The sequence below is a fragment of the Bacillus rossius genome, chromosome 1 (assembly GCF_032445375.1).
Source record: "Bacillus rossius redtenbacheri isolate Brsri chromosome 1, Brsri_v3, whole genome shotgun sequence".
NCBI classification, from domain to species: domain Eukaryota; kingdom Metazoa; phylum Arthropoda; class Insecta; order Phasmatodea; family Bacillidae; genus Bacillus; species Bacillus rossius.
The window spans coordinates 295587108-295614736 of record NC_086330.1 but is presented as its reverse complement, the minus strand read 5'-3'; the positions used below and the strand labels follow the sequence as shown (position 1 = coordinate 295614736).

General features: G+C 36.8%; 1 protein-coding gene across 4 annotated transcripts in view; it reads left to right on the top strand.

Annotated features, from left to right (window-relative positions):
• LOC134527776 (serine/threonine-protein kinase PAK mbt) overlaps nucleotides 1-27629 on the top strand; it is a 144608-nt gene that overhangs the window by 95709 nt on the left and 21270 nt on the right. For all 4 annotated transcript variants that reach the window (XM_063360712.1, XM_063360713.1, XM_063360714.1 and 1 more), the window contains 2 exons: nucleotides 8999-9187; nucleotides 18492-18752. In XM_063360712.1, the coding sequence (XP_063216782.1) occupies nucleotides 8999-9187; nucleotides 18492-18752 (450 nt within the window). The remainder of the gene's footprint in view (nucleotides 1-8998; nucleotides 9188-18491; nucleotides 18753-27629) is intronic.

Sequence of the window (27629 nt, the reverse complement as noted above, 5' to 3'; positions counted from 1 at the left end):
TGCTGTGGCGTCATTGACCAGCCTATAAAACTATGTCACATAAAAGTGTGTCTCCTTCGAAACTTGTGAGCATTAAGGCGAAAAGCTGTCTGGTTCAAAAGAGTATGTTCAGACAAAAACTCGACACTAGCGCTGAAATTAACCCATTGGTTTATGGCCATATGAAAGAAGTACAACTCAGCCCAACAAACTGTAGTGGCGAGTGCTCCTTCTCAAAACTTAAATTAATTGAAAACTGATTAAGGACATCCATGAAGCAGAAATGACTTGTAAATTTGGCTATCATGAGCATCGAGTCAGATATACTGTATGAATTGGACGTTAGTGACATCAGTGATTTTGCAGCATGAAAATTAAGGAAAATGCCTGAATTATAATGGTTATAACTTTATTAATTAACTGATTTGTAATATATAATGTGTGTGTGTTATTTGTTAGTTAGGTTATACTTTACTTTTTAATGAAAAAATTGAATAATTTTAACTGTATTTCTCAGCATATATAATTTTTTAAACTAATTGTGTAGGTTTTATTTTGTGTTATTGCATTCCATATTGCAACACCTTGAAACAAAGTCTCCCACCAAAATGGGTCCCGGGCCACCCACATCTTAAATCCAGCCCTGTATGCTCTCTAAAAAGACATAGCAAAATTCTGAATATGTACCATATTTTAAAATCAACTGGTTTAAAACTAAGTTCCCAAAATTTGCATGATCTATATATTTTTTAATTGAAATTGCAGGTGTCCTAATTATTATAAAGAGATGTGATGGGAGTAATTTTACGGCATTTTTAATACTATTTTCTTTGATATACAACACAACAAGGATTAGATAATTTTTTCAAAAGCAATCTAAATTTTGGTTTTAGTGTTTCTTAATGCACTGCTTGAAAAAAATCCAAACAATTTTAAAATTTTTTGAATTTTTTTAAGTGACACATTTTGATAAATCCAAAATATTTTATGTAATCCCTGTTTTGTCTCATATCAAAGAAAATAGTATTAAAAATGCTGCAAAATGAAATCACTCCCATCTCTTTATTAATTAGGAGAGCTGCAAACTTAATTTTTTTTAAATAAAGCTCGAGCAATATTAGGCCTTTCCTTGGGAACTTCTAGTTGTTATATTTTTTAAACTGGTTGCTTTATAAAGACAATATTTGGTATTTTTTGTAGTCTCTAAAGAGAATATCTGCGAGTCATTTTATTTTAAATCTGAGATGGTAGAGTGAAAAGTATATTAAAATTGTGTTGAGTTAATAGGAATGGCCCTGCCTATAACCATGCTGTAGGGCACAAATGATTAAGTCTTGCATCAATGTTGCTGTTCCTGCACAAGAACAAACACACATGTACTATCCGTTGTGATGGGCGTAGTGTCAAACACATGGAAACAAAAAAAAATGGACTGAAGAATGAACTAGTAGGTCAACTTGCCTTTTAAATTGCATTATGACACTCGGTAGACACGTTGGAGGCCATGCTTGCTTTGACCACAATGGACTCGCAGCATTCGCTTGCTAGAAACACCACAGGGAAAATGTTTACCACCATCCTCAAACACATTTAAGGCAGGATATTAAAATTCAAAGTGCACCTGTTCTAACCATTTATATATAAGAAAGTTAGTTCTAGTAGATATTGGCCACCCTGAAGATTTTGATTCTTGATAGAAAAGTTGAAAGTATTGGTGTACTTCAGTGCAGCTGGAACCCATAAGCTAATCAAGATTTAAAAGTTACATAGTGAAGCTACGTCCAAGTAGCCTTACAGTTTGTGTGAACGTGAAATACACAATTGTTATAATATTTGTAATTATTTTATGTATTTTTTGTCTGTTTTGTGTTAGCCTTGGAGTAATAACTATGTCTCAATTTAGTTTATTCCTCCCCCCTCCTTTTTCTGACATTCCCCCTTTTTCACTCTTATTCACTACGTAGACGTGCATGGTTTGTTGCTTTTTGTAGTGTGTATGCTGCTGTTCTTTATTGAAATAAAATTGCAACAAAAATTAAAATTTTTGTATTTAGTTTTACTAGAAAGGAGAAAAATGTTTAGAACTATGTCCTGTATGCAAAAGTAATTCTGTATGTTTAAATGGATAATCTGAAAATTTCTTTCTTATTAGAACTTCTAGCTGTGTGATATATAGGATAGGATCTATAGGTTAGGTATGTGCAAAGCTTCGGAAAGTCAGTGTCTTTGATTTTGGAAAAATTTAAAAAAACTTCAAAAATTCAGAAGATTTTTCCTTATTTTCCTTAATATGTTTAATTACTCATGGTATTTTTAAATTTAGTTTTAAAAATTCTTTTAATGGTTTTCGTTTGGAGTTCATAATATATGTACATTTCACAGTCATTGTACAGCCAGAATTTCATCATTTAGAATTTTACAGCACACTTAAATTCTGTCGAAATCTAATTTAGCTTTTTTTAATGATTAAGTTTGCTATCACTTACATTCCTCAAATTTAAATTGTTGCTAAACATTCCTTGGAATTTGAATGCTCACAATCATATTGTGAAAGAACAGCTATAGTAATGCACCCTTTATATTTTAAGATTTTTGAATGCTATGGAAGTTAGTTACTTATGAAATACACTGTCCTAGTACTGTGTGGGAACATGTATCGCTACCCAGTAGTGAGCCACAAATGCGCCACTCTGCTAGGATCGTGATAGTAGTGATTGCAGTGCTGTTAGTGATAATTTTATTTTATTTTGCAATGGTGGTGAGCTGGTTATATAAATTGGAAAAACATTAATTGCTTGTTAATCTTCAGGTGGCCAGTATTGAAGTAACGCTAGAACAGGATACAGATAAGTTACGTTGTCGCTTTTAAGTTCCTATAAAAGGTAAAGACGGGAAACAGGTAGACAGGGACAGAGTACGAGTTCGGCGGTGTATGAATAAATAGAGTTGGTGAGCCAGATTGAAAAAAAATTAGCTACTGGAAAATATAAATTCTATACCTAAGATAGTAAATAGGGATGTACATGAATTAATAAATTTTTGTGTTGAAGTGGAGAAAGTGAAGGATCTACGGATTTTTCCAGACGATGCTTGGTTGGAAAATTTGTAGGAGTTTTCCGTGGTGTTTTGGTTTATGGGGATAATATTGATTGGGACAAAATGAAGTAAGCTTTATGGGATAATTTATATAGGTGAAGATTAAAACAGAGGTTAATGAAAGAAAGGATTTATCGTTTTCAGAATGGCAATAAGTCCGCAGGGAATTTTGTGAAGAGAGTTCTCATTACAAAAAAAGATTTTGGTGTAAGTTCGACACAGAGCATTAGTTGATTGAAATTATTTTGGAAAATTTGTGTCCTGCAAGAAGACTCGTAAGTTCCTCCGAAAAATATACACAAATTATTTAGCTAAAATAGTGAGGTGGAAAATATCTTGTTTTTTATGCCTTATTTTGAAAAAAAATTAAAGTGTAAATGAGGAGGTACGTCGAGAAATAAGAAAGCCGAAGTGGGGTTAAGTTTTAATTTGCTATAGTTGTGGAAAAGGTGATTTTAAGGGTAATTGTCCTGGTAAGAATAAGGCCATGTTTGTGTGTGAATATTGCGGGAAGAGGGGACTGTGAAGAAATTCTGCTTTAAAGCAAAGAAAGAAAACAAGAGTTTATGATGTGTATTTTTTTTTTTTTTTTAGTGGACTGGTTATAGTTTTGGATCTACACAAAAGTGGTTATAGTTTTTATTCTAGCTGTTTAAATTTTTGTAGTGCTTGGTTTATAACTTTTTGGTGCTATCTTGTGTGGCTAAAACACTTTGTCTCTTAGAGTTTTTTACTAATTTTTATTTATAATGTGTTTGTCATTTTATTCTTGAGCACATTTTCTTCTTTAATAGTTCAGGGTTCATTTTTGTCATGTAGGAGTGTAGACACTGATTATTTCAGCTGAATGTTTTGGTGCAGAAATTTTTTATTGACATCAGTATTTATATATATACACACACACACACACACACACACACACACACAGTTAAAAGGAGAGATTGTAACGTAGTCAGTGCTACGTTACTTACTGTTGATTATATTTATCTTTTTTGACTATTGAATAATTTTTATATGTTACTGTTTGGCTTATAGGTTTTTCTATTTGTTTTAAGGTACTGGTTAAGAATGATGAAAACATGTTTGGTGATTTTGTCACAGTTGGTATGGACTGGGAAAGACAAACTCAAAAAGCCTAGAATAGCGGAGATATAAAACAAATTATCATTTTAATATTTAGGCTTGGATTTTTTAATAAAGAGAATTTTAGAGGATTTAAATGTTTTATATATTGTGATTAACAGTATTGATAACTCTGTTACAAAAAGCTTTCCCAACCATTTAACCCTTTTTTTTATTTACATAATTTACACAAACTTTAATATTGAAAAAAATATTAATTCTACACAGTTTTCTACCAGTTTTTCTATCCAATCTCTTGTGATATTTCTATTCACATTTGTTCCATGCACAGATTTCTTAAGAGGGGCAAAAATTATATGACAAGCTTGGTTTTCTGAAATTTCTGTCTTTAACAAATATTGGCGTATCTACGGTTTACATATTTTTAAGGCATGTAGAAGGCGAAGTGTTTGGTTGTGTGACAAGGTTACGATTACTTTGCTTTGATGTGTCAGTTACTCTGTTTTATCACATAATCGTCACACCCATATTTTAGGGTGTCAAAATTTGGATTAAAAAAACCTCTCGCTTAAACGTCGCATTATGTTTTTGGTCCCGCTATTAGATTCCGAGCGCTTTGTAAAGGTATTTTTTCCCTATAAAAGATGTATTTTAAAGTAGAAATCTAATATTTATTCAGACATTACCACTTACTAATTTAATTAACGGAAATACAAAGTTGCCTGATGTGTAAATTTTCTTTTAAAGACGTTTTTAAATGTTATACCCGTTATCTGTTCGTCTGCGTCGCCGCGGTGTACCACTTATAAAAATGTAGCCAATGCTAGTTGGCATCATTCAACTTTGGTTATGTTGCTTCCCGTATAGAGCGCGCGCACGTAATCGAATATCTATATCTCACATCTATATCTCACCGATTCATGCAACGCGTGCTCTCTGTCAAGTGCCGAGTTAACTACATTTAATAGACCGCAATCTTTCGTGGTAAGTGTGAACAATGACTATAGTTATGCGTTGTTCACGTTACAGATTCAAGTGGCTCGCGTTCAGGTCACAGATTTTTTTTATTTATTTAAAGTTGAAGAAAGGTTTTTGTTGCATGACTTATTAATTTATATTGTTTGGCGTACTCTTGTTTACTACACTTTTTTTTTAAATTAATGTACTTTCCATGAATTTTTTTTTGTGAATAACTTTACCTAAAAAAAAATTTTTTCCACATAAACTTTGCGCCCCTACTTTTTAAACTTGATTTTAGTATAAAATGTTCAACGTATATGCGATAAAACACGGTATCTTCATCAGTAGTCAAGTGGGTACCATTAATGCCAAAATTTGCCATTGGGTTCAATAAATTTTACTCATTAAAAATATAATAAAATTCTCACAGGTTCCTGTTTATGTCGCAGTTGCATTGCTTTCTGACTGTGATTAGCTAAAGTCATATTTAACTTTATTTGGCTCAAAGACTCATTTGCAAATGACATGTATAATATTAAGCATATGAATATCAACATTTGTAATTTTCAATGATACATGTACTACTAGTTTTGGATACAAGTAAACATGAATATTTGTGTCACATTTTTGAGTGTTAAGAGGGTATTTTCTTAATAGGCATATTCTTAGAGGATTTTACAATACATATATAGTTGTTTTTAGATTTGTGTGGTAGTTAACTATTTAATTGATGTATTATCTCATTAATTTATAAGTTTTTTTTATTATTTTTCTGTATAGTATTTATTGTCATTATTGTATGCATAAATGTGATTTCTGAAAATCAAAGGGTATGCTTGAAAGTTAGCAACTATTTTTTCCATAGATTTCATTTATCTTTAGACGCATGTATGTCCAATACATACTGCAATGTTACAATACTTCAAATAGACTTTTCCTCTATTGATCAACTAGTAGAATGATTGCAGTGGAATATATGTGGAATGGTTGAACTGATTGTTTTCCATAATAGAAAGCTAATAAAATGCCACAGTGTATTACAGAATATAATACAAAAGAAATATTTGTCATAGAGTGTAAGATATTTAAAACAAATGGCAAAAATCTGCTCAATTGCAAAAAAAATAAATATAAGAATTATTGTTCACATTGTGTCTGTGATTCGGATCTCAACAAATCAAAAAAACTCCGAATGTGACCTGCTCGATCGTGCTGGATTCCAAAATGCCAGACTAAAGAGTTCTGACTGCATTGTGTTCCTTTATGAGCTATGGCTTGCTTGGCTTGCCTAGATGGTTGTTGTGGCTAACATTTCTAGTGTTTTCCTATAGCTGGCTAACGTGACATTCACGGATGAAAGTTAAATTGATCCTGTGTGCTTTGTAAGAAGTTATAAATGGAAACCTCTTTTACACAACAGTAATGCTTTGAATACTTTTCAAAAATATTACATAAGTCAGAAGGGAACAAAGCAGATATTTTTCAGGGGGAACAAAGCATAGTTTTTAGGCATTCAAACCATGTGGTTCCAAACTCGTATGTGACAGCATGCTCGTTAAAGATATAATTTTCTAAACTTTTACAGTACTTATTTATCTATGAAATTGTTGTATGATTTAATCGAATGTGTTTATACCTTGTAACCATATTGTAAAATATAGGAAAACAAACAGTTTTTAGTCCATAACAATTTCTTTTGTAGAATTTTCATATTTGGTTTAGTTAAAGGACTGTTTGAAGGTAAATAGACTGGCTACTACATATTTTCTTCTGAGAAGTCACTGGCATTTAGTGTTGATACATTTTTTTTTTTTGGGACAGACTTCAACTGAAGTAATACTGTTTAAGAGACATTGTGTGTCCTCCCCTCTTGTAGAGGCCGAACACACAATCCGACCAACTAGCTGGTATTCTATAATTTAACTTTTATTAAATTTAGAATAGTCACCACATTTTTTTTATCAGAATACCTACACTCGAAAGTTAGTTTAAAACTCAACCTAAACAACAAATCAATGCGAGATTTGGTTCTAATTGGCTTCGTATTAAATTGACAATATTCAGATTAAACTATCATTGCCAATTATTTTACTGCCAACATCTAGCAAAAGGGTGCACAAAAATATTACAAACTCATAACCAAAGAAAAATGACAATTTTAAGAAAGTTATTAATGTTAGCTAAAATAATTAAATAAAATATCAAGGTAAAATTATGCTAAGTTCCTGCAAGATACAGTACACAAAATTTTTAATTGAATATACCATTACGACCTACACAAAATTATGGCGCCAGAATACTAAATAATATGTACATTCTAAAAAACAACCAAGACTATAAATAACCTTCTTACTTAAAAATTTTTTTAAAGTGGACCACTGGTTGTTTTTAGTTTGTAGCTGATTCCTGATAAACGTAAGTTATGATATTATCCTTTCAGAGAAATGTGTTTTGATAAAATTTACACCAATATAAATCACAGGCATGATTATTTGATAATTCTCAATCAAAACATCAAGATTACTAGTTGGCTGAGATTCCTCATGAACCAATATCTTATTTTGGGTGTAAAATAAATAGTGCGTACTTATCTTATTAAATCCATTTTCATCTTTATTACCATCAGATGAAACTGAGTCACTAATGATACTCTTCTTTTCCTATACTCTTTACTAACACATAACTGGCTAGATCTGTACTCTTGATATACAGTAAGATGTTAAAATTTTAAACATTTTCTTTCAAGCTTTCTTATTTTTACAATGTGGCACAGTTAAAAGCCGCTAAATCCTCCATTTGTTGTTCATAGTAACACTCTTTTTGAATAACCTACCAAAGAGCAAAACATCATACTTCTGAGACACTTATAAATTAAACTCATCCTTTGAATAGACGAACAAAATAATTTATTACTTTGGTATGACTTGTGTTCTTACAAAGGGAAAATTGTTAACATTAAAAATTAACTTTATGCCATTAAAACTGTAGAAACTAATGTGGTGTCTTTAAGTTCCTGTATCTCCACTTTTAACACATGACCTGATCGTCCATACCAATGATACATGTTCACACTGCAGGAAAAACAGATAGAGGCACATGATATTTCTAGACAGTGAATTTTATTTCTCGAGATTAAAATTCCTTGTTTTGTTTGATGATGTTTAACGTCTCTCTGTTGCGCACGGAGTCGTAGGGTGACGGGAGCTTCAAGGTCGTACTGAGCTTCGAGCTGCTCTGGTTTATAAAGTAGATCTGTGGTGGGGGTGTTAGGGTCGAACCACGACCCTCGCCGCATGAGCATGATGCATCGGCAATTACGCCATCATGAACTTGAAGTATATTTGTACCTTCGGTTGAAGATTTTTAATCCAGCACGTTCAGGACCTCAGCCATGCCAAACTAGCGATTGTGCAGAATCATTGAATGACATTAAAGTTTTCACGGAAAAAAACCAAAAAGAAAAATTAATATATGGTGCCATTGTATTTTAAACAAGTTTTAATAAGCTGTTTTATAGCAAAAAATATACACACAAGATTTACTGGTTAAAAATTTCTCTGATACATCTTGAGGTCTATGAATCTAATCTCTTATTTTAATAGATTGTGTAAATGCAGCATGAGCGCTCTGTCAGTGCCAGAGTACAGAATGTGCTGGTCTGAATATTGCTGGATGAAAGAATGCAGACTCTGTGAAATAATTTCTTGAAATGGAATTTTGTTTCAGCAATACTTGTTCATGTCATTGATGTGTATTGTATATGTAAAGATGGTATCACTTCCATGAACTCTCCTGAGCCCAGCCACGTGATTGAGGGCCCTGTTACGACGTGGCGGGAGCATGTGCGGGAAGGCTAAGCGGTGTGTGCGTGTGCGTGCAGTTCCGCGCGGCCCTGCAGATGGTGGTGAGCCCTGGCGACCCGCGCGAGCACCTCGAGCAGTTCATGAAGATTGGTGAGGGCTCGACAGGCACGGTGTGCATCGCGGTCGATCGCTCGACCGGCCGCCAGGTTGCAGTCAAGAAGATGGACCTGCGCAAGCAGCAGCGGCGCGAGCTGCTCTTCAACGAGGTTTGTTCCCCACCACCCTGTCCATGCTGAGTCAGGATTCATGCAGGTCTGGAAAACATGTGAATCCTGGAAATATCAGGGAAAACAACCATTTAAGGCTCTCTTGTGCATGTTTGTTTTGTTTCATTTTCTGGTTATTAATTTTTAACAGTTTTTCCTATCATCACAATAGCTGTCTTGCCATTTTTGCTGAGTCACAAAATTTTACACCATATATTTACTCAGCATTATCTAATAAGAAATAAATTCACACAGATATTTATAATTATGATTACTTGTGTAATATTTTACAGCTCAAATAATTAATGTTAACTAATTAAATGCGGACAAAATTTCCATCCAAACAACAAATGCATTAGAAAAATAGTGATATATTTATATGAGCAGTCCTTAAGTAATACTAATGGCAAGAAAATGAAACAACTAACATTGTAGTTTAAACTGAGCCTTAAGGGGAAAGTGTCTTGTTCCAGATCATAAGTTTATATTTACATTAAACACTAGTAAACTTGTATAATTTATAAATGTTTAACTGTAATGAACTAAAAATATATATACTATAAGCTTACTTTTTTAATAATTATGTAGTTGCCAAAGTTACATTTTTAAAGTTTTTGGGACATATCATTAAGGATGATTAAATGGAATACAGAAATGAGACTTATTTTAGTTTAAAGGCAATACTGCTGATTACATCATGATACAGTTTTAAATTCTTTCTGGAAAAAAATTTATATTGCTAGCTGTCAATTCCTCACATGAAAAATGCAATATTTTTTAAGTAATTTTATTTAATTATTATTTTAAAAACTTTTTTTTTAAGTCAATAAATGAGCCACATTTGTTTATATAACTATATAATATATGGGAAGGATGAAGGTAACTTAGTTAGGAACTATCCCAGCATTTTCTTGTATTGATCTGGGTAAACCAAGGGAGACCTAAATTAAGATGGCCAAACTGGTATTGGACCCCGAGACCTCTTGGAGAGCAAGTCCTTGTCTTGCCAGTACCACCTCCTTTTGTACAACAAAGCATGTGTTTGTAACACAGATAACTTGACTTTTGCTTGCTTCATCCTGTTTTTACCCAAATCAGGATTTTTACCCCTCATTAATATCCTTAAAAAGATATGTTTACCATCGAACGGTACCGCTCCCTTGTTTTCATAGGTTGAAAGTTGAATCCATGCTTCCACCGGAGGACCACGCAAGTAATTGCGACTGATATAAGTTCACGGAATTGTCCATACACACGTCACCGCACCAGTCCTACATCCCACAACACGTATTGTGTGCACGGCACACTCATTGTTCCCGGTAATCTTCAACCAACCACCGAAGTTACTCCAAAGTTCCGCACATAACTAACTCTCTAAAACCACGAACCGAACAGTCAAAAAATGGCGCCTGGTAACGGTATTCTTCCACAGTCAGTGTCACCAACAACTCAAAGTTAAATTACCTCCTAACATAATTTATAGACTAGTTTATACGAAACATACTGCCCACAAAAATTATACAAATTTTCAGTCAACTCATGAGCCTACAACCTTAATGACATTATATACACCCATGAGAGACACGGCACAACAATTCACTGAGCAGGAAGGTGACATAGCTTCACCACTGCCCTCTTGAGCGAACCACAGGCAGTTTTTATGTCAGCTACTCTAGAAACTCCATCCATTCCTGGATAGAGAGTCAGATCGCGACCAAGTTGCCATTGAAGCGGTGGAAGATTGTCTTCCTTTACTACTACAATGTCTCCTACGTTGAGGACTGTGCCCCTGGTTTTCCACTTCACTCGTTGCTGGAGGGTGTTCAGATACTCCTTGGACCACCGCAGCCAGAAATGTTGAACAGACTGCTGAAGAAGTTGATACCGGTCCAGTCTCTTCATTGAAAGGTCTGTCAGATTTGCAGATGGTGGAGCCAACAATGTTTCCCCAATCATGAAATGGGCAGGAGTCAACACATCAAGATCATTAGGATCGGATGAGATCTCGCACGGTGGGCGAGAGTTCAAGATTGCCTCAATTTGAACAAACAACGTTGTCAGCTCTTCAAAGGTTAAACTTTGCTGACCATCAACACTCTTCAGGTGGTGTTTGGCAGCCTTCACACCAGCTTCCCGAATCCCCCCGAAGTGTGGTGCAGCAGGACGGTTTAGGTGCCACTGAATACCCTTGTTTGCCAGCAGAGTAGCAACCTTATTTGAATTGGTTGGGTCTCCAAGAAGTTGTTCCATTTCTGAAAGGTAGCGACGTTGGTATCGCAATCACTGTAGACATCCTTGCATAAACCTCTCCTAGAAACAAATCTATAAAAAGCATTCAAAAATGCATTAGTAGACAATAAAGAAACTACCTCCAAGTGAACGGCCTTAGTAGGAAGGCAAACAAACAAGCACAAATATGCCTTGAGTATGCGGGCATTACGAAGTTGAGAGCTTTTGATTGAAAAGCGACCACCAAAATCAACTCCGACACTCTGAAATGGTCGTGCTTCCCCCACCCTGTTAACAGGGAGACTGCCCATGATGGGCTGAATGTGTTTAGCATTGAATCGCCAACACCTAAGGCATTTGTGTATTCTTGACTTCACTAACCTTCTTGCAGACAATATCCAAAATGTGCTACGAATCACTGCCAGTGTTGTTGCTAGACCACCATGAAGACATTGTTTGTGGTAATAGTCAACAATAAGGTTCGTGACATGACCTTCCTTGGGCAGTAAGGTTGCATGTTTCTCGTCGAAACTCATGGCTGAATGATGAAGTCGTCCTCTGACTCTCATGATGCCGTCCTTATCTAGGAATGGGTCAAGGGATCTGAGGTTGGGGGAACAGCTTCTGCCTTGAACAAGATTGTCAAGGTCAGTCTTGAACGAATCTTGTTGAACTTGTTTAACAACAAATTTCCTTGCCGATTCCAGTTCGGCCGGTGTCAACGGACCCAATTCACGCTTCACCCTAGGGATCTTGAGGTTGGAAACAAAACGTAGGATGTACGCCACAACTCTCAGCAGTGTCAACCATGAAGAATACCTCTCCAGACAATCAAGTTTCAGTGAACTGACTTGTGTAGCCATTGATATTACTTCTGGCACCCTTGTTTCTGCGTTGTACTCTGGAACATTCTGAAGGTTGGTGATGATAGCTGGCCATTCCTCCTCCCTGCGTGCAAGCCACCCTGGTCCTTGCCACCACAACTAATGACCAAGCAGCTCCTTAGGCATCAAGCCTCTTGATGCACAATCAGCTGGGTTGTCATGAGAAGATACGTGTCGCCAGCGTATGGGTATCTTGCACTCTTGGATTTGCGACACTCGATTAGCCACAAATGTCTTGAGATGATGGGGTGACGTTCGAATCCATGACAAAACGACTGTTGAATCACACATGCAGTAACAGCTGAAATGGATATGTGTCTTGACAATACATTCTCAATAACCTTAAAAAGGTTCACTAGCAGATTGGCCCCAAGAAGCTCGAGACGTGGAAGTGTGACTGTCTTGAGTGGTGCTACTCTTGTCTTGGCAATTAATATGTTGATTGTGACCTCAGGCCCATTCCCCGACACCCTCAAATATACTACTGCAGAGTAGTCATTGATGGATGCATCACTGGTGTTGCTATGGGTGCTCACATACCGAGGAATACGTAAACTTCCAAGAGAAGGAACCTGTACAATGAAGTCACGCCATGTCTTCTTCAAGTCTGACGGTTAGGGTTCGTCCCAGTCAATGCCTAACAGCCATAGATGTTGAAGCAGCAGTTTTGCTTGGAAGACTACTGGAGCAATCCATCCCAAAGGATCATAAATCTGAGCAATGTTGGACAACATGCCTCGTTTTGTTATGGTTTCACTGAACTTGCTGAAATGGTAGGAAAATCTATCACTTGTTGCATCCCAGAACACTCCTATAACCTTAATTACTTCACCACCATCTTCTTGGAATTTAAGTGGGCATTCTCGGAGATATCAGGAACTGCTTGCAACAATGCTTCATGATTGCTTGACCACTTCCTTAATTCAAACCCACCGAGTTTCAGCAAATCAATCAAATCATGTTGCAACTCAAGTGCAGTTGACACTGTTTAAGCACCTGTCAACACATCATCCACAAAAATATCTTCCATTAATACTTGTGATACCTTAGGCTATTTTTCCTTCTCTTCGAGTGCAAGCTGCTGTAAAGACCTCATGGCCAGAAATGGTGCAGCCGACACACCATAAGTGACAGTGTCCAGCTGAAATTCCTGAATAGGGTCATTTGAGTTCTCTCGCCATAGAATCACCTGGTACGGCTTATCTTCTGGATGCAGGTGGATCTGCGTATACATTTTACATATATCTGCAGTCAACACAACAGGATGAAGACGGATATTGGTTATAATTTCCACCACATCATTTTGTAGCCGAGGTCCCTTTCTCAGTGTGTCATTTAATGAATTACCCGATGAAGTCGCCGCTGAAGCATCAAAAACAACTCTTAGTTTCGTGGTAGAGCTGGTTTCCTTCAGTACACAGTGATGAGGGATATAATACTTAGCGCCTTGCATATTTTCATCGCTCAAAGGATGCATGTGGCCAAGATCATGATATTCTCTATGGAAATTGCAGTACTCAGACTTCAGCCCTGGATTGCGTGCCAAGCGATGTTCTAGCTGCTGTAATCGCCTAATCGGTTTACTGCTTGGGGGCGAGAAACACCCAGGTCTGGAGGAAAATCCTTGAATGGCAAGCGTACTGTAAACCGTCCATCAGAATCACGTGAATGTGTTTGAAGAAAATGCTCTTCACACTCACAGTCATCTGGATTACAATGCTTCATTGGGGGCAGTTCTTCACTCTCCCAGAATTGGCGAAGGACATCTGATAGGTTGTGAGTGGGTAGAGTCGATGTAAATAACGACACCACCTGATTAGCTGAATCATCAGAATTACACTTGACATCTTGTGGGTTGTGGGTTCTGTGTGTGATCTTCCCCATCAAAACCCATCCAAAAATGGTGTGAAATGCAGCAGGGTAGCCTGAAGGTACTGGATACCGCCCACCATCAAACACTTCCGGATAGACATCTGCTCCTAGAAATAAGTCAACTGGTCCTGGAGTGTGAAATCCTGGGTCAGCCAACTGCAACTCTGTATACTGTTGGCACACTTGATGAGATACTCTAGCACATGGCATGCCAGACGTCAGGTTCTTTAGAATCAATTCATCAATTATCAACTGTGGTCCTTTCTGCTGACATGGAGAGAGAGTACAGGTCACAAGTCCCTTGTTGGCTTCAACAACCGACTGTCCTAATCCCAGCATTGAAATATGGGCCCTCCTCCGTTGTAAACCCAACTGCCTTACACAGCTCTCGGAAATGAATGATGATTGGGAACCAGAGTCAAGCAATGCACGCACTTGTAGGCCGTTTCCCCATGTATCCTGAATTTGTACTAGTGCAGTACCAAGAATTACAGTGGGTGCTGGAATCCCTGAACTTGTCAACGATACCACATGAGAGCCATTTTCTGGACCCACATCACGCACAAGTTTATTAGCAATGGATGTGTTACCATTTACCTCACTGCTTCATCGTATAACCCCACTTCTTTCAGTGTCTGAATTACCTTGCAGCTCACTAGACCCTTTATCACTTGAATGAAGCAATGAATGATGACGTCAATCACAATGAGTACACTTAAAGGTTGAAGTGCAGTCCCTGGCCTTATGGTGTTTCAGACAATTGAAGCAAAGGTTATGAACTCACACCTTCTTAGGTTTTTCAGGGTTTGATAGGCTGGCAAACACTGGGCATCTGTAAATTGTATGACTACTGTGACAAATGACACATTCTTGCTCTTGAGAATTTGAAAAAAATACTCTACGCATAGTTTGAGGTGCCCCTGGATGCATCTGTTTTCTGACAACATGCCGAGATGTAGAGCTAATCGATAACTCGGAGATGTCAGCTGCTACCAATGCCTTGCAGCTACCTTCCAGGAAATCAAGCAGTTGTTCAAAACTTGGCATTTTCTCATCCTTGTGTGCTAACTCAAATTGGCACCGAGTGTCTGAATCCAACTTTGGCAACACAGTATTTAATAGCACAAAACGCCACTCACTCACCGGGAATTTCAGCACCTTCAAGGCACCAAGGTTTTCCTTTATCACATCAACTAGTTTCCTTAAAGCAAGCGGATTTGCAGTTAATGCTGGAAACCTTGTTATATTTTCCCAATGAGCAGTCGCTATTTTTCGCACATCCTGGTACCTATCTGTTAAGGTCTTCCATGCCAGCTGATAATTTTCTGTTGAGAGTGGCAGGTTTTTGATGAGATTAAATGGGTCTCCTGATAGTGAGGTAAGTAAATACTGGTGTTTCTCCACGGCTGACAAGGATTTATTTTCATGCACCAATGCATTAAATAAGTCAAAGAAACTAGTCCACTGACTAGTTTCACCAGAAAACGTTGGTAGCTGTAGTTTCGGAAGTTTCACACAGCTGGACACAGGCCTTTGTTCTGCTCGAGAAACTGAGAAGAGACAACAGGAGTAACAATTCTAGCGTAAATTTTCTGAATTCTGTAATATGCAATATCAAATTCTTCAATTTCTGCATCATAACTACTGGCAGATTGGTCACTCACCTCACTTGACTCAGAAGCAAGCTGTATTGTCCATCTTAGAATTTGTCTCTTAGCTTACTAATATCCTGAAAATGAGCCTTGAATAATTCCACATGGCCTTTATCCTTCTCCACCTCATTAGCTAGTTTCTCCAAACGGTTCATACGCCCCTTAACGAGCCGCAATCTTGCTTCTAATTGACTTCAAGACATCTTAAAGCAGGGAACCATCTTCACAATCGTTAACCCGTCATTGGTCGCATTGTAAAATGTTACACCAGTGGTCGCGCATGAGCATTTTGCTCACAGACTTAATTTTACGATTAGAGTCGTGCTTAACCACTTTTAAAAGGCCAAATATTTTTACTTATTGCAAATGAAACAACTCTGCTTGTTTAAAAAATATTTTATATTATTATCATATAAATTTTAATTTTTTTTTTTTACATAAATCATCATCACAATAAACTATTTGGCTCTATACTGAGTTTCCTTTGTCGGGCCTACAAATTCATCAAAAATAAATGCATTAGTGTTGGAAGCAACAGAAAATCACACATTATTCACAACTTCATCATTTTCTAGCACATAAATTATTAAATCTACTGAGTCTTTTGAGGGCACACTAATATATGTTATACATTTGAAACTATGACTAATAGAACACACATTATGCAATAGAGAATTTCTACATCAAAATTAACTGCTTTCGTGGAAATTTACATTTTATAACACCTAACTTTATTAGGATATTTCAACATTATCTTGGTCAAAATTTTGATCATTGGCTGCTTCTTGGTTTTCAGGTGGTAACCTCTCCGGCTACCATGGTGGAACTTCTGTAAATACAAAGCACAGAAATATATTATATTAATGAAAATTCTAGTAAAAAATAAAATAGAAACATAAAACTATGGAAAGACTATAATTACACATCTTCCTCTGGAATTCCTAAGTGCTTTACTAAAATTGTAAAATCTTGTCTCACTACTATCCTAATTCAGCTTTTCAGCTTCCGTATTCAAAATTAATTTCTTATTTTATACGAAAATCAACAATTTTGTGACAAAATTTAATGTTTACTATAATTGATGTTAATTGATGTTTTATGTAATATATGTTTTTATTTTTTGTATTTTCAATCAAAATATTGATAATTATAACATAACTTACCTGTTCTGGAACATTTAGCGATTTGTTGAAGAACCAAAGCCACAATTTTCTTCCCCCGATTCATTTCAATAAGTAATACCACGAATCATTAGATTTAGTCTCACGAGAATATATTCCATGTCTAAACAAAGCACTTTCCAAACCGAACAGTCGTCACAACTGTAGCAACGCGACTGGTTGCACTGTGAGCAAACTGCTCATGCAACGTGCATGCCTGTAAGCGATATCTTATATCAAGGCCAAGTATCAGTTACATTCTGTCAGGCACCTAGTGATTTGATAAGGAAGGTTCAAAACTCAGCTAGAAAAAAGGACACCTCCAAGCAGCAATAAAAACTATAACATTAAAACAATATTTCTGAGGGTGAGCAAAATGCTCATAGCGCGACCAATGACGAGTTAAACGTGAAAATATCAAACGGTAAACGTTAACAAAAACACTAGATTCGATTACATCTGAATAGAATCAAAATTTATTTTCAATGTTTCGATTATGTATTCAAGTTAGACATAAATACGTCATCAACCACACTCATTACTCTTAACCTCAACTGATCACCACACCTATTTATCAATACGCACAACCAACTTTACGAACTTATCCAAAGGACGCCGACTGTATTTCAGTGCCGATTCGTTGTACATCCGGCCCGGAGGACCAATGTTTACCATCGAATGGTACCGCTCCCTTGTTCTCATAGGTTGAAAGTTGAATCCATGCTTCCACCGGAGGACCACGCAAGTAATTGCGACTGATATAAGTCCACGGAATTGTCCGTACACACGTCACTGCACCAGTTCTACATCCCACAACACGTATTGTGTGCACGGCACACCCATTGTTCCCGATAATCTTCAACCAACCACCGAAGTTACTCCAAAGTTCCGCACATAACTAACTCTCTAAAAACACGAACCGAACAGTCCACAGTCCACAGTCAGTGTCACCAACAACTCAAAGTTAAATTACCTCCTAACATCATTTATAGACTAGTTTATACGAAACAAGATATTTATTCATTTTTATTGCTTAAGTATGTGTAAATAACCTTAAATTTTACTGTGGCACATGTAAAACTCCTTAATAAATGTTTTATTCCAGTTGAATAAAAACTTGTGTTGCATAGCATAATTTTTTAAATTATTTTTTGGACTCTGGCAAGGAGTAATGTTCCGCACTTGCGGTTCGCAAGTGTTCCATAAAGCTGTTTGTGTAGCGCCTGAAATACTATTTGTGCCAGCATTTCTTTAGTCAATAATGAAACAGAGGATTTTTATAGTTTAATTTTCAAATAATTATTGTGAACTATGTGGTAAAAAGTAATTTATTGATATTTGTGTGTGTCTGAAGTCATTAAAGGGCTACTTAATATCTTAATAATTTATTTATTAATGTATATAGGTATGAACCATGAAAATGTCTCGAACTACAGTAGGTTGGTTAGTGTGGTCTCTAGGCAGAACGCCTAGGAAGATGGTAAGATGGTGTGTGTCTGTCCGGCAGGTGGTGATCATGCGGGACTACCACCACCCCAACATCGTGGAGATGTACGACAGCTTCCTGGTGCAGGACGAGCTGTGGGTGGTGATGGAGTTCCTGGAGGGCGGTGCTCTCACAGATGTGGTGACGCACGCTCGCATGGACGAGGAGCAGATCGCGACGGTGTGTCGACAGTGCCTCAAGGCCCTGGCCTACCTGCACGCCCAGGGCGTCATCCACCGCGACATCAAGAGTGACTCCATCCTGCTGGCGGCCGACGGGCGGGTGCGTACGCCCGCCTCTCCAGTCCCCACATGTCACGTATCGTTACATAGAAGAGTTTGTAGTTTTGTTTTTAGGTTCTGTTTTTTAAATTTTAAATAATTATTTTATTGATTTTAAATAATATTTATTTTATGAAGGGTGTGTAATATTAAACATAAAATATGGTAAGCTGTTACTTGATATTTTTTTAGGAATGCGCTCTGACACTAAAACTCGAGCCGAGTTGAGCGAGTAGCTTCAGCTTTGACTCCACTCGATAGGCGAGTTCTCTGTACTCAACAGGATGAAAAAGTTAGTTCTTTTAAAACTAGATACATATTTGACATGTGCATTGAGCAATACATGTCACTATTCAGGGTGTCTACATGTCACGAAAGTCCCGAAAGTAACGAAAAAGTGACGAATTTTGATGCGAGGTCACAAAGTCACTAAAAAGTCACGGAATTCGGTACAAGCTCACGAAAAAAATTTTTATTGACGTATTTTCAAGTGTATTTATTGGACACTAAGTGACTGTGTAATTGGCATAGACGTATTTTTCTTTCTTTAGTATGGTTTGGCCTGCAATAGAAGAATAAAGTGCTGAAATAAGATACCATGAAAAACTGGTGAAATTCAATGCCATGCTAAGCTGATTGTCGTGCTATGTTCGTTTTCGTTGTTTTGTTTTTTAGGACACAGGCCGTACGAGTCTAGCATTGCCTTACGTATGAAAAGTTTCGTATTTGTACGAGGATTCAGAGGTTTTCAAATCATAGATGTTACAGTATACTACCGTATTTACTCGTAAAATCGTCGCCAGCGCATAATTGTCGCACACTAATTTATTGACGGCAACTGAGGTGCGATCGGAACAGCCATAAACACAATGAAACAGCCTGCTTTCATGTGGCGTGGCCGTGTGGGAGGAAGGAATGTGAGTGCGGGCTATCAAATATAGTGTACATGAAACCAGGCAGAGTGCACGTGCTGAATGCAATCAGCAACCTATCGATATCCGTACTTGACTACGTGCGCGCACTCTATACAGGCATCAACATAACCAAACACAGCGGCGACCTATCAATATCCATATTCGACTACGTGCGCTCACACTGTACATGCATCAACATAACCAAACACCGCGGCAACGGAAAAAATGATTGAAAATTTAACTGAAAGAGAATTTACACATCATAAAACTTTGTATTCATGTTAATTAAATAAATAAATAGTAATTTCTTAACAAATAATTTATTCCAATGTAAAATAAAGACAGTACAGAGAAAATGGTGGGATCGAAACATTCTATCACATTAAATGGGAAATCTTTGTGTGAGAACGTCATAAAAGAGTTTTACATTAAAAAAAAATTATTTTTATTCAATGGTTGCACCTAACTTTTTTTCATAAAATTTGGTAAAATTGCTGCGACGATTGTGCAAGTAAATACGGTACGTACAACTTGTTACGATAACGATGCTTTCCGCCTTTGCGTCTTATTTGTTGTCACACTTGGTAAAAACTAGGGACGGGCCGGTCGAATCCTCAAATCCCACCGAATCTCTAGTATTCGAAAGATTCGAAATTCGAGGGAAAAGATTCGGGATTCGAGGAAAAATATTGATGTTAATGTAGTACTTTAAAAATTTAAATGCTTACTTACTTGGCCTGTTTACATTTTCCTTGGAACACATCCTATTGAGGTACAGTAGAACCTCGTTAATACATGATGGTTGGGACCGAGATAATCACGGATTACCGAATTTCACGGACTAGCGATTAAAAGCCCGGAAGGTCTTGTCAAGCTTCTCAGACACCGGCGTGCAGCTGGGTTAATGCCAAGGTCATGTGACGTAACATCTCCCGAGGCTTACTGCGCCTTGGCAGCAGATGGATAAAAAATAGTAAACTCCCCATTATTCGTGTTAATTGGGACTCGCCGATGCCCGGATAGTTGAAATCCTGTAAAAAAAATAAACCCGGTTAATCCGTTCACGGTAAGGCCTGCCGTCTTCGAATTAGTGTCTCAGCTTAAAAAAATACAGCACTGCCTAGCCATTAGTTCACAGTCATTTACAACAGCCGAAGAGAGAAAGATAAGATCGTGCTGACCTTGCACACTCTCCCTTCCCCCTCCCCCACCCTTCGTACAGCCATATGCCAGCCAGACACGTCACTCGCCAGGCGCCTGCTATGCGTTGGCGGGTGGAAAGTAACTCAGCAGCACGTGAAACAACATTCAAACAAAGGGAGACGGGAAGCAGAAGTCAGGACATCCCCCTCAAGTTTAAAGAGTGACAAATGTGTAGAGACCTGAAATTTTCGCGATCGCGATAACGCGAAAAATAACGCGAATTTCATTGATTTTCGCGAAATAATACGATTTCGTCTAGTTTTCTGTATACACGCGAAATTTTAAGAAATGTACGGTAACAAACTTGGTTTCATCTTGAGTTCGCCGGCATCGCCATTGTCAGAACTAAAACTAACCAACCTTAGCGGTAGCCTGCCACTGTTTACGTTTCGAAAATCACATACTTTACATGTATGTATGGAAGAACGAAATATATTGCTGCTAAGATGTGACCACAACACAAAATAAACATAATGTACGCAACCACAACTCCACGTCATACATGAGCGATACTGTTGATGTAATGGCCGGAAGGAGGCGGCAAGTTGTGAGCAAGCGGAACCAGCTTGGCCAACCCTTCAGCAAGAAATGTCCGTACGAAAATGTCATTTGGACCGTATTTCCCGATCCAGGTCCGTACATAAATTTTTTTTTACGATTATATTAATAAAACTATTGCACAATAATGACTTCGTGATTTAATTTTGCCATGAAATAGAATTACGAAATAAATGAATTAAAATCTTGTTCTCACACAACGCAGTTATGGAATAAACGATTAGTGACGCCACAAAAGATTGCATGCTGGGAAGAATCAGCTTTTATTTCACAAACAACCGGCACTGGCAGTCATGCGCACGTCTGCCGTAAGGATCAATGCTATGTGTTTGTAACGCGATTCCAGCTGAAGTATAAGATAAACACCGTACAACCATACATTGCCACTTTCATTTAATGTATCGTATTTTATTGCTGCATGGGAACATTAAAATAAAATAATTTGAGTTTGTGTAACAATATGCCGAAAAATGCTGCAAGTGCGCGGCAACGTGCCGACGATTTCAAAAGCGACGGGCTATATGCACCCGATACGGCGACGTTATTGTGTGAAAATTTTGTAATTGTAAAGTCACATTTGAGAGAAAAGACACCGTGATAAAGCACACTAAGAGCGAAAAACACATAACTAAAAGAAAAAAATATGATGATGGGTGTGCTGATAAAAAAATTCAGAGCTCTGTTGCAGAGTGCTTTGGTAGTGCTAAACGTAACAAAGCAGACGTCGAACATTTGGCACTGAGGACAACAGAGGCCTTCGCTAAAGCTAACATACCTCTTCAAAAATTGGATGATCCTAACATAAGGGCATGGTTAAATGAATTTGTGGCAGGTTCTGGAGACATGCCTTGTGTCAAAACACTGAGGGAAAAGTATGTTCCTAAACTTGCTGAATACCACTTTGAAAACGTGATGGAAATTGTTAAAGATAAACTAATTTTTATCTATTCGGATGAGACTACAGATAGTCAGGGAAGATGTGTTTTTGTGGTACTCTTTCTAGTGCTCCAAGAACCAGTAGGCGAACCTCAGGTAGTAGTAGCTTCAGTTAATTTTCTTGCAAAAGCGGATGCGACCACATGTGCACAAGTTATTTCAGAATGTGTAAATAAGTATGCAATTTCATACAAGAACATCAGAGGTTTGGTTACAGACTCAGCTCGCTACATGACAAAGTGTGTCAACAGCTTGCAAGTTCTGTATGGAGATCACGTACTCCATATTCAGTGCTGGGCCCACAAAGTTGCCCTAGTAGGAAATGTGTTGTCATGTGAACTTGTTGAGGTAAACAATGTCGTAGTGAAGGTAAAGTCTGCCTTTTTAAACACTCGCAAAAGCAAACACCAATATTTGCAATATTTGCGAGAAGAAACTGTGAAACCAGATAAATTGTTTCCAATGCCAGTCAATACTCGTTGGAATTCATGGTTTCGTGCAGTGTTCTACCTGGCTGAATATTTTTTGGAAATCATTAACTTTTTCAGAAATAGTGACTTTCAGGAAACTAACAATGCAGGAATTAAGTATCTGATCATGCTTTCAGACAAAGAAGTATCCGTAATTTTAGCACAGTGTATTTTTGTACAGCAGCATGCTTCTGAAATAATGGATCTGCTAACGAAACTTGAAGGGTCTAAGTACCCTACATCACATACTCTGTATGGGGATCTGGAAAATATACAAAAAGGTTTGGACTGTGCAGCAAAGGGTATATTTTCCAATACGTTCGAAAACAGTAGTGTCCTCAAAAATTTGAACACCACTGACATTGCACATGTGAAGCACAACTGCCAAAAAGCCACAACACTGTGCATGAACAAACTGCAGACACTCATGAACAGTGATCCTTGTGCACATGTTTACAGGTCATTGAACCAGCTTTTCAACCCTAAGAACATTCTGCTTAACAAAACTGAAAACATAGTTACACAACTAAAATCCATTGCTGACCTGAAGATGATAGACAGTGTTGACCTTTTTAAAGGGTACCAGTCTCTAAAAGATGCAGCAGAGTCACTGTGCAGAGCTGGTGAAGTTGTTGATGTAGTGAAAATTCTCACTGCACTGACAACTGACTGTCAACAGTTTGCTTCAGCTGTGCTTAAATCAATATGGATGCCTACAAATAATGTTGAGAGTGAGAGGTTGTTGAGTCACTACAATATTGTTGTTTCAGATAGACGGCAGAACTTAAAAGAAGAGAATATTGAAGTGTTTACAATGCTCTCCTTTGATGATTGATATATATATATATATATATATTTTTTTTTTTTTTAAAGAATTTTATGCAACAGTTATGTTAAGCTAATGTGTGTGTAAAATTTTTACAAGGAAATTATTAACACATAGTGTTCAATAGTTAAATGAAATGTTTTTGTGGTTCTACATATGATGAACAGTTCTTTAATTTCTTATGTTATGTACTGAACAATGCATTAAGCAACCAAGTGACTAAAAAATTTCTGTATGGAAGTTTCACAGTCAGTGGTGAGCAATTTTTATGTACAACTGGAAATTTAATGTTTTCATTGTTATTTATTTTTGGTTTAAGCAAATGTAAAGAGTGTGTTTAAATTAGGATAATTATAAGCTATGCCAAAGAAAATTAATTACGTAACAAATATTAAGCCTATACAGTTAAAACTATTTAATTTAATTATACAGATAAAAAAATAACACCGCTTTTTTACACCGCTTTTTGGAAAAAATAATACCGCTTTTGGCCAAAAATAACACCGCCAATTTCAGGTCTCTACAAATGTGACAGCTGAAAGGGGGGCGACACAAAGGGTCAGTACTAACCGCTTGTAGTGTTTGCTGGCCGCCGGCCCGCGTGACGTTAATTTTATGCGCTGACAATTTTTACTTCTCTTTTTTTTTCTGCTCTTTTAAATCGTCCCGGTTTATCCGATTCCCGATTAGCGCATCACGGATTAACGAGGTCCTACTGTATTGTACTTTTAGTTCGTTATTATATAAAAAAATTATGAAGCATGCACTGATTTGGGGAACTTACTTTATATTCATGAACATGGATGCATTGTCGCTACATTGGCATTAAATAAGGCATAAATCACATATGTATTCTCAGAATATGCTAAAAAATAAAATAAAGCACATTTAGGATCTAGAATAGTAATATGAATCTTTTTTTTTAATAACTTTACCGAGAAATCTGTTACTTAGTAATACAACAATAATGCAGACTTTCATCACAAGTTACGGTCGCACATGTAGTAATAACAATGAAATAATGAATGACAAAAATTAATACATTATATTATACAATTATTATTTTAATCGCGATTCAATTTTAATCATTATGAATTTTTTTAGGACCAATTTTGGTTTGTGTAGACTACCAATGTTAAAATATGTATTATCTGAGAATTCCATGATGGCCAACCAATGAATTTGTTAGCCAATCATTTTGACGACACAAAAAATAACTAATATTAATATAAAGAATTTTAATGGGTAAACTAGAGAAAACACCCCGTCACTTTTAACTTTGGTCATATTAATCACTATGCTTTAGTGAGGCTTAATTTTAAAAGACACATGACAATATTTCTTATGGCCTAAAACAATTGAAGCCAAGATGGCGCCTTTCAGTTTCCATTAAATATTTCAGGAAAGCATTTATCTTCATTTGGGACTTTTAACAAATGTCAAGTTGGTAACTACAAAATATTATTCCGTTGGATGCTGAATTTCGTTTTCTGATTTCCGTGGATACATGAATCACTGTACTCACAGATAATGCCTAAATGCCTTAAATCCACCAAGTCGGATTCTACAGCAATTGATGAAGTGACCACATTCTTACGTGATCCTACAGTTAACCCAGAAATAAACATCCTCGAATACTGGAAAACTCAATCTGCGTGTTCACCCAGGCTACATAAACTGTCCAAAAAATATTTGGGTTCACCACCTGCGATAGTGTTCTCTGAATGTTTGTTCAGCACTGCAGGAAACATATGTGACCAAAAATGAAATCGTCTTGATCCAGACCTTGTCAAAATCCGTGTTTTTTTAAATAAAAATATAAAGGGTTAAATAATTCTGCATAATGTTTAATTTTTTCTCTTAACTTATAAATTATTTTATAATTAACCCTTGAGATCTGGATTCGGATTCGAGGTACTGTTTGGGATTCGGATTCGAGAAAAATGGGATTCGACCCATCACTAGTAAAAACTTAAGTAAATAATATCACTGGGAACTTATCTATGTAGTAAAGTACGGGACTTCGTGTGTGTCATAAAATAACCCAAAATGTGTTTTTGTTTACGTGTTCGTGATCTTTATTTTCATATACATTGCCGAAAATCGAAGAAATGTGATAGTGCCGCAAATTACGTACAAATGTGTTCTTAACCTGTTTTGCGATTTCGAAATAAAAAAAATAGCTCAATGGATAAACAGAAGTTTGTGAGAAATGAACCTTAATTTGTGTAATAGAACTTGAAGTTGGTTTTTCACTAATTTGGACTTGAACCACAGGTTTCTCTATTATGTAAATAGGCCAGTTGGCTCTTAAGGTTGAATTAAAATGCCAGGGAAGTGTAGCTTTCAAGAAAGTTGGTATGACCAACCGTTTGCAAGTACGTGGAAAATGTGGTTAAGGCGAGTTGAAAGTGACAAATTCAGAGCTCATTGCAGTACTTGTAGGACAGATTTTGATGTTTCTCATGCAGGGGTCAACTTGGTAAAAGTACATGAAAAAGGGAAACGTCACTCGCAGTTAGTGGCTGGCTTTCTTTCTGCTAAACAGTCAAGAATAAATTTCTCCAGTAAACTATCCTTAAACACAGAACAGAGAGACACAGCATGGTATCAAGATGATTTATCCAAACCAAGTACATCTGTCACTTCTGGTGCTTCCACTTTACTGACCCAGACAAGTACGTCCAGTACACAGCCTCAATCAAAAACTGTTGATACATTGACCTGTTCATCAGTTGCAGGCACTACTTGTTCCTGTATTTCAGATTGTAAGCCTATTGCAGACATCAAACCATATCTTATTAAAGATGAAGTTACGAAGGCAGTAATACTATGGTCTTTAAATTGTTTCATGTGTCACACTTCCAAAAGAAGTGGTGGCAGTACAAGTGATTTGTTTGCTTTGATGTTTGTAGACAGTGCAGTGGCCCAAAATTTCAAAATGCACAAAGATAAATTATCATATGTGATTACCTATGGACTTGGACCCTTTTTTCAGAAAAATCTTGTTGATGATGTTAAAATGGTACTGTTTTACACAGTTTCATTTGACAAAAGTTTAAATTAAGTTGTACAGAAAAGTCAAATGGATCTTGTTGTTCGGTACTGGGATCATCTTAAAGGGGAAGTCAGTACACATTATTTAACGTCTTTCTTCCTAAATAGTGCCACTGCAGAGGACTTGGTCCAAGCATTTATGTTGGGGATCACTAAATGGGGATTGAATTTACAGAATATCATTCAGATTTCATTAGATGGTCCGAATGTAAATTTGAATTTTCTCAGAGATATACAGCAGAAGTGTTTGTCAGATGATGGTGACGAAAGAAAATTATTTGGTGTTGGGATATGCTCTCTGCACATTGTGCAAGGGGCTTACAAGACAGCTCATAAAGAATCTGGCTGGAAAGTACACGAGTTTCTTCGTGCTCTGTACCAATATTTCAAGAACTTTCCATTAAGGCGTTCAGCATACACAAAGGTCTTTACTGTTTCCCTTGAAGTTTTGTCAACTAAGATGGGTGGAAAATTCCATAGTTTTGAAGAGGGCCATCGAGATGTTGCAGTTCCTAAAGAAGTATGTTGCTGCTTTTGAAAAGCATTCACCTGACTCTGAGAACTTTTTGAAGATAAAATCATTTTTGGCTGATCCATTGCTTTTGCCAAAACTAGAGTTCATGTTGTCAGTTTCCTTGCAGTTGGAACCTTTTATGACTATATTTCAGTCAAATGACCCATTGCTACCTTTTCTGTATGAAGAACTACACTCTTTGGTGTATAGCTTAGCTTGTAGGTTTTTCAAGAAGTCTGTTTTAGCTGATTGCAGCAGTGCAACCATAATGATTGCTCTCAATCTAAAAGATCTTGAACTTCTGAAATCTGTACAAAATGTAGACATTGGATTTGATGCAAAGTCTGCATTAAAGAATTGTAAAGATGTTGAAATCATGCTCTTCAAAAATGAGTGCAAA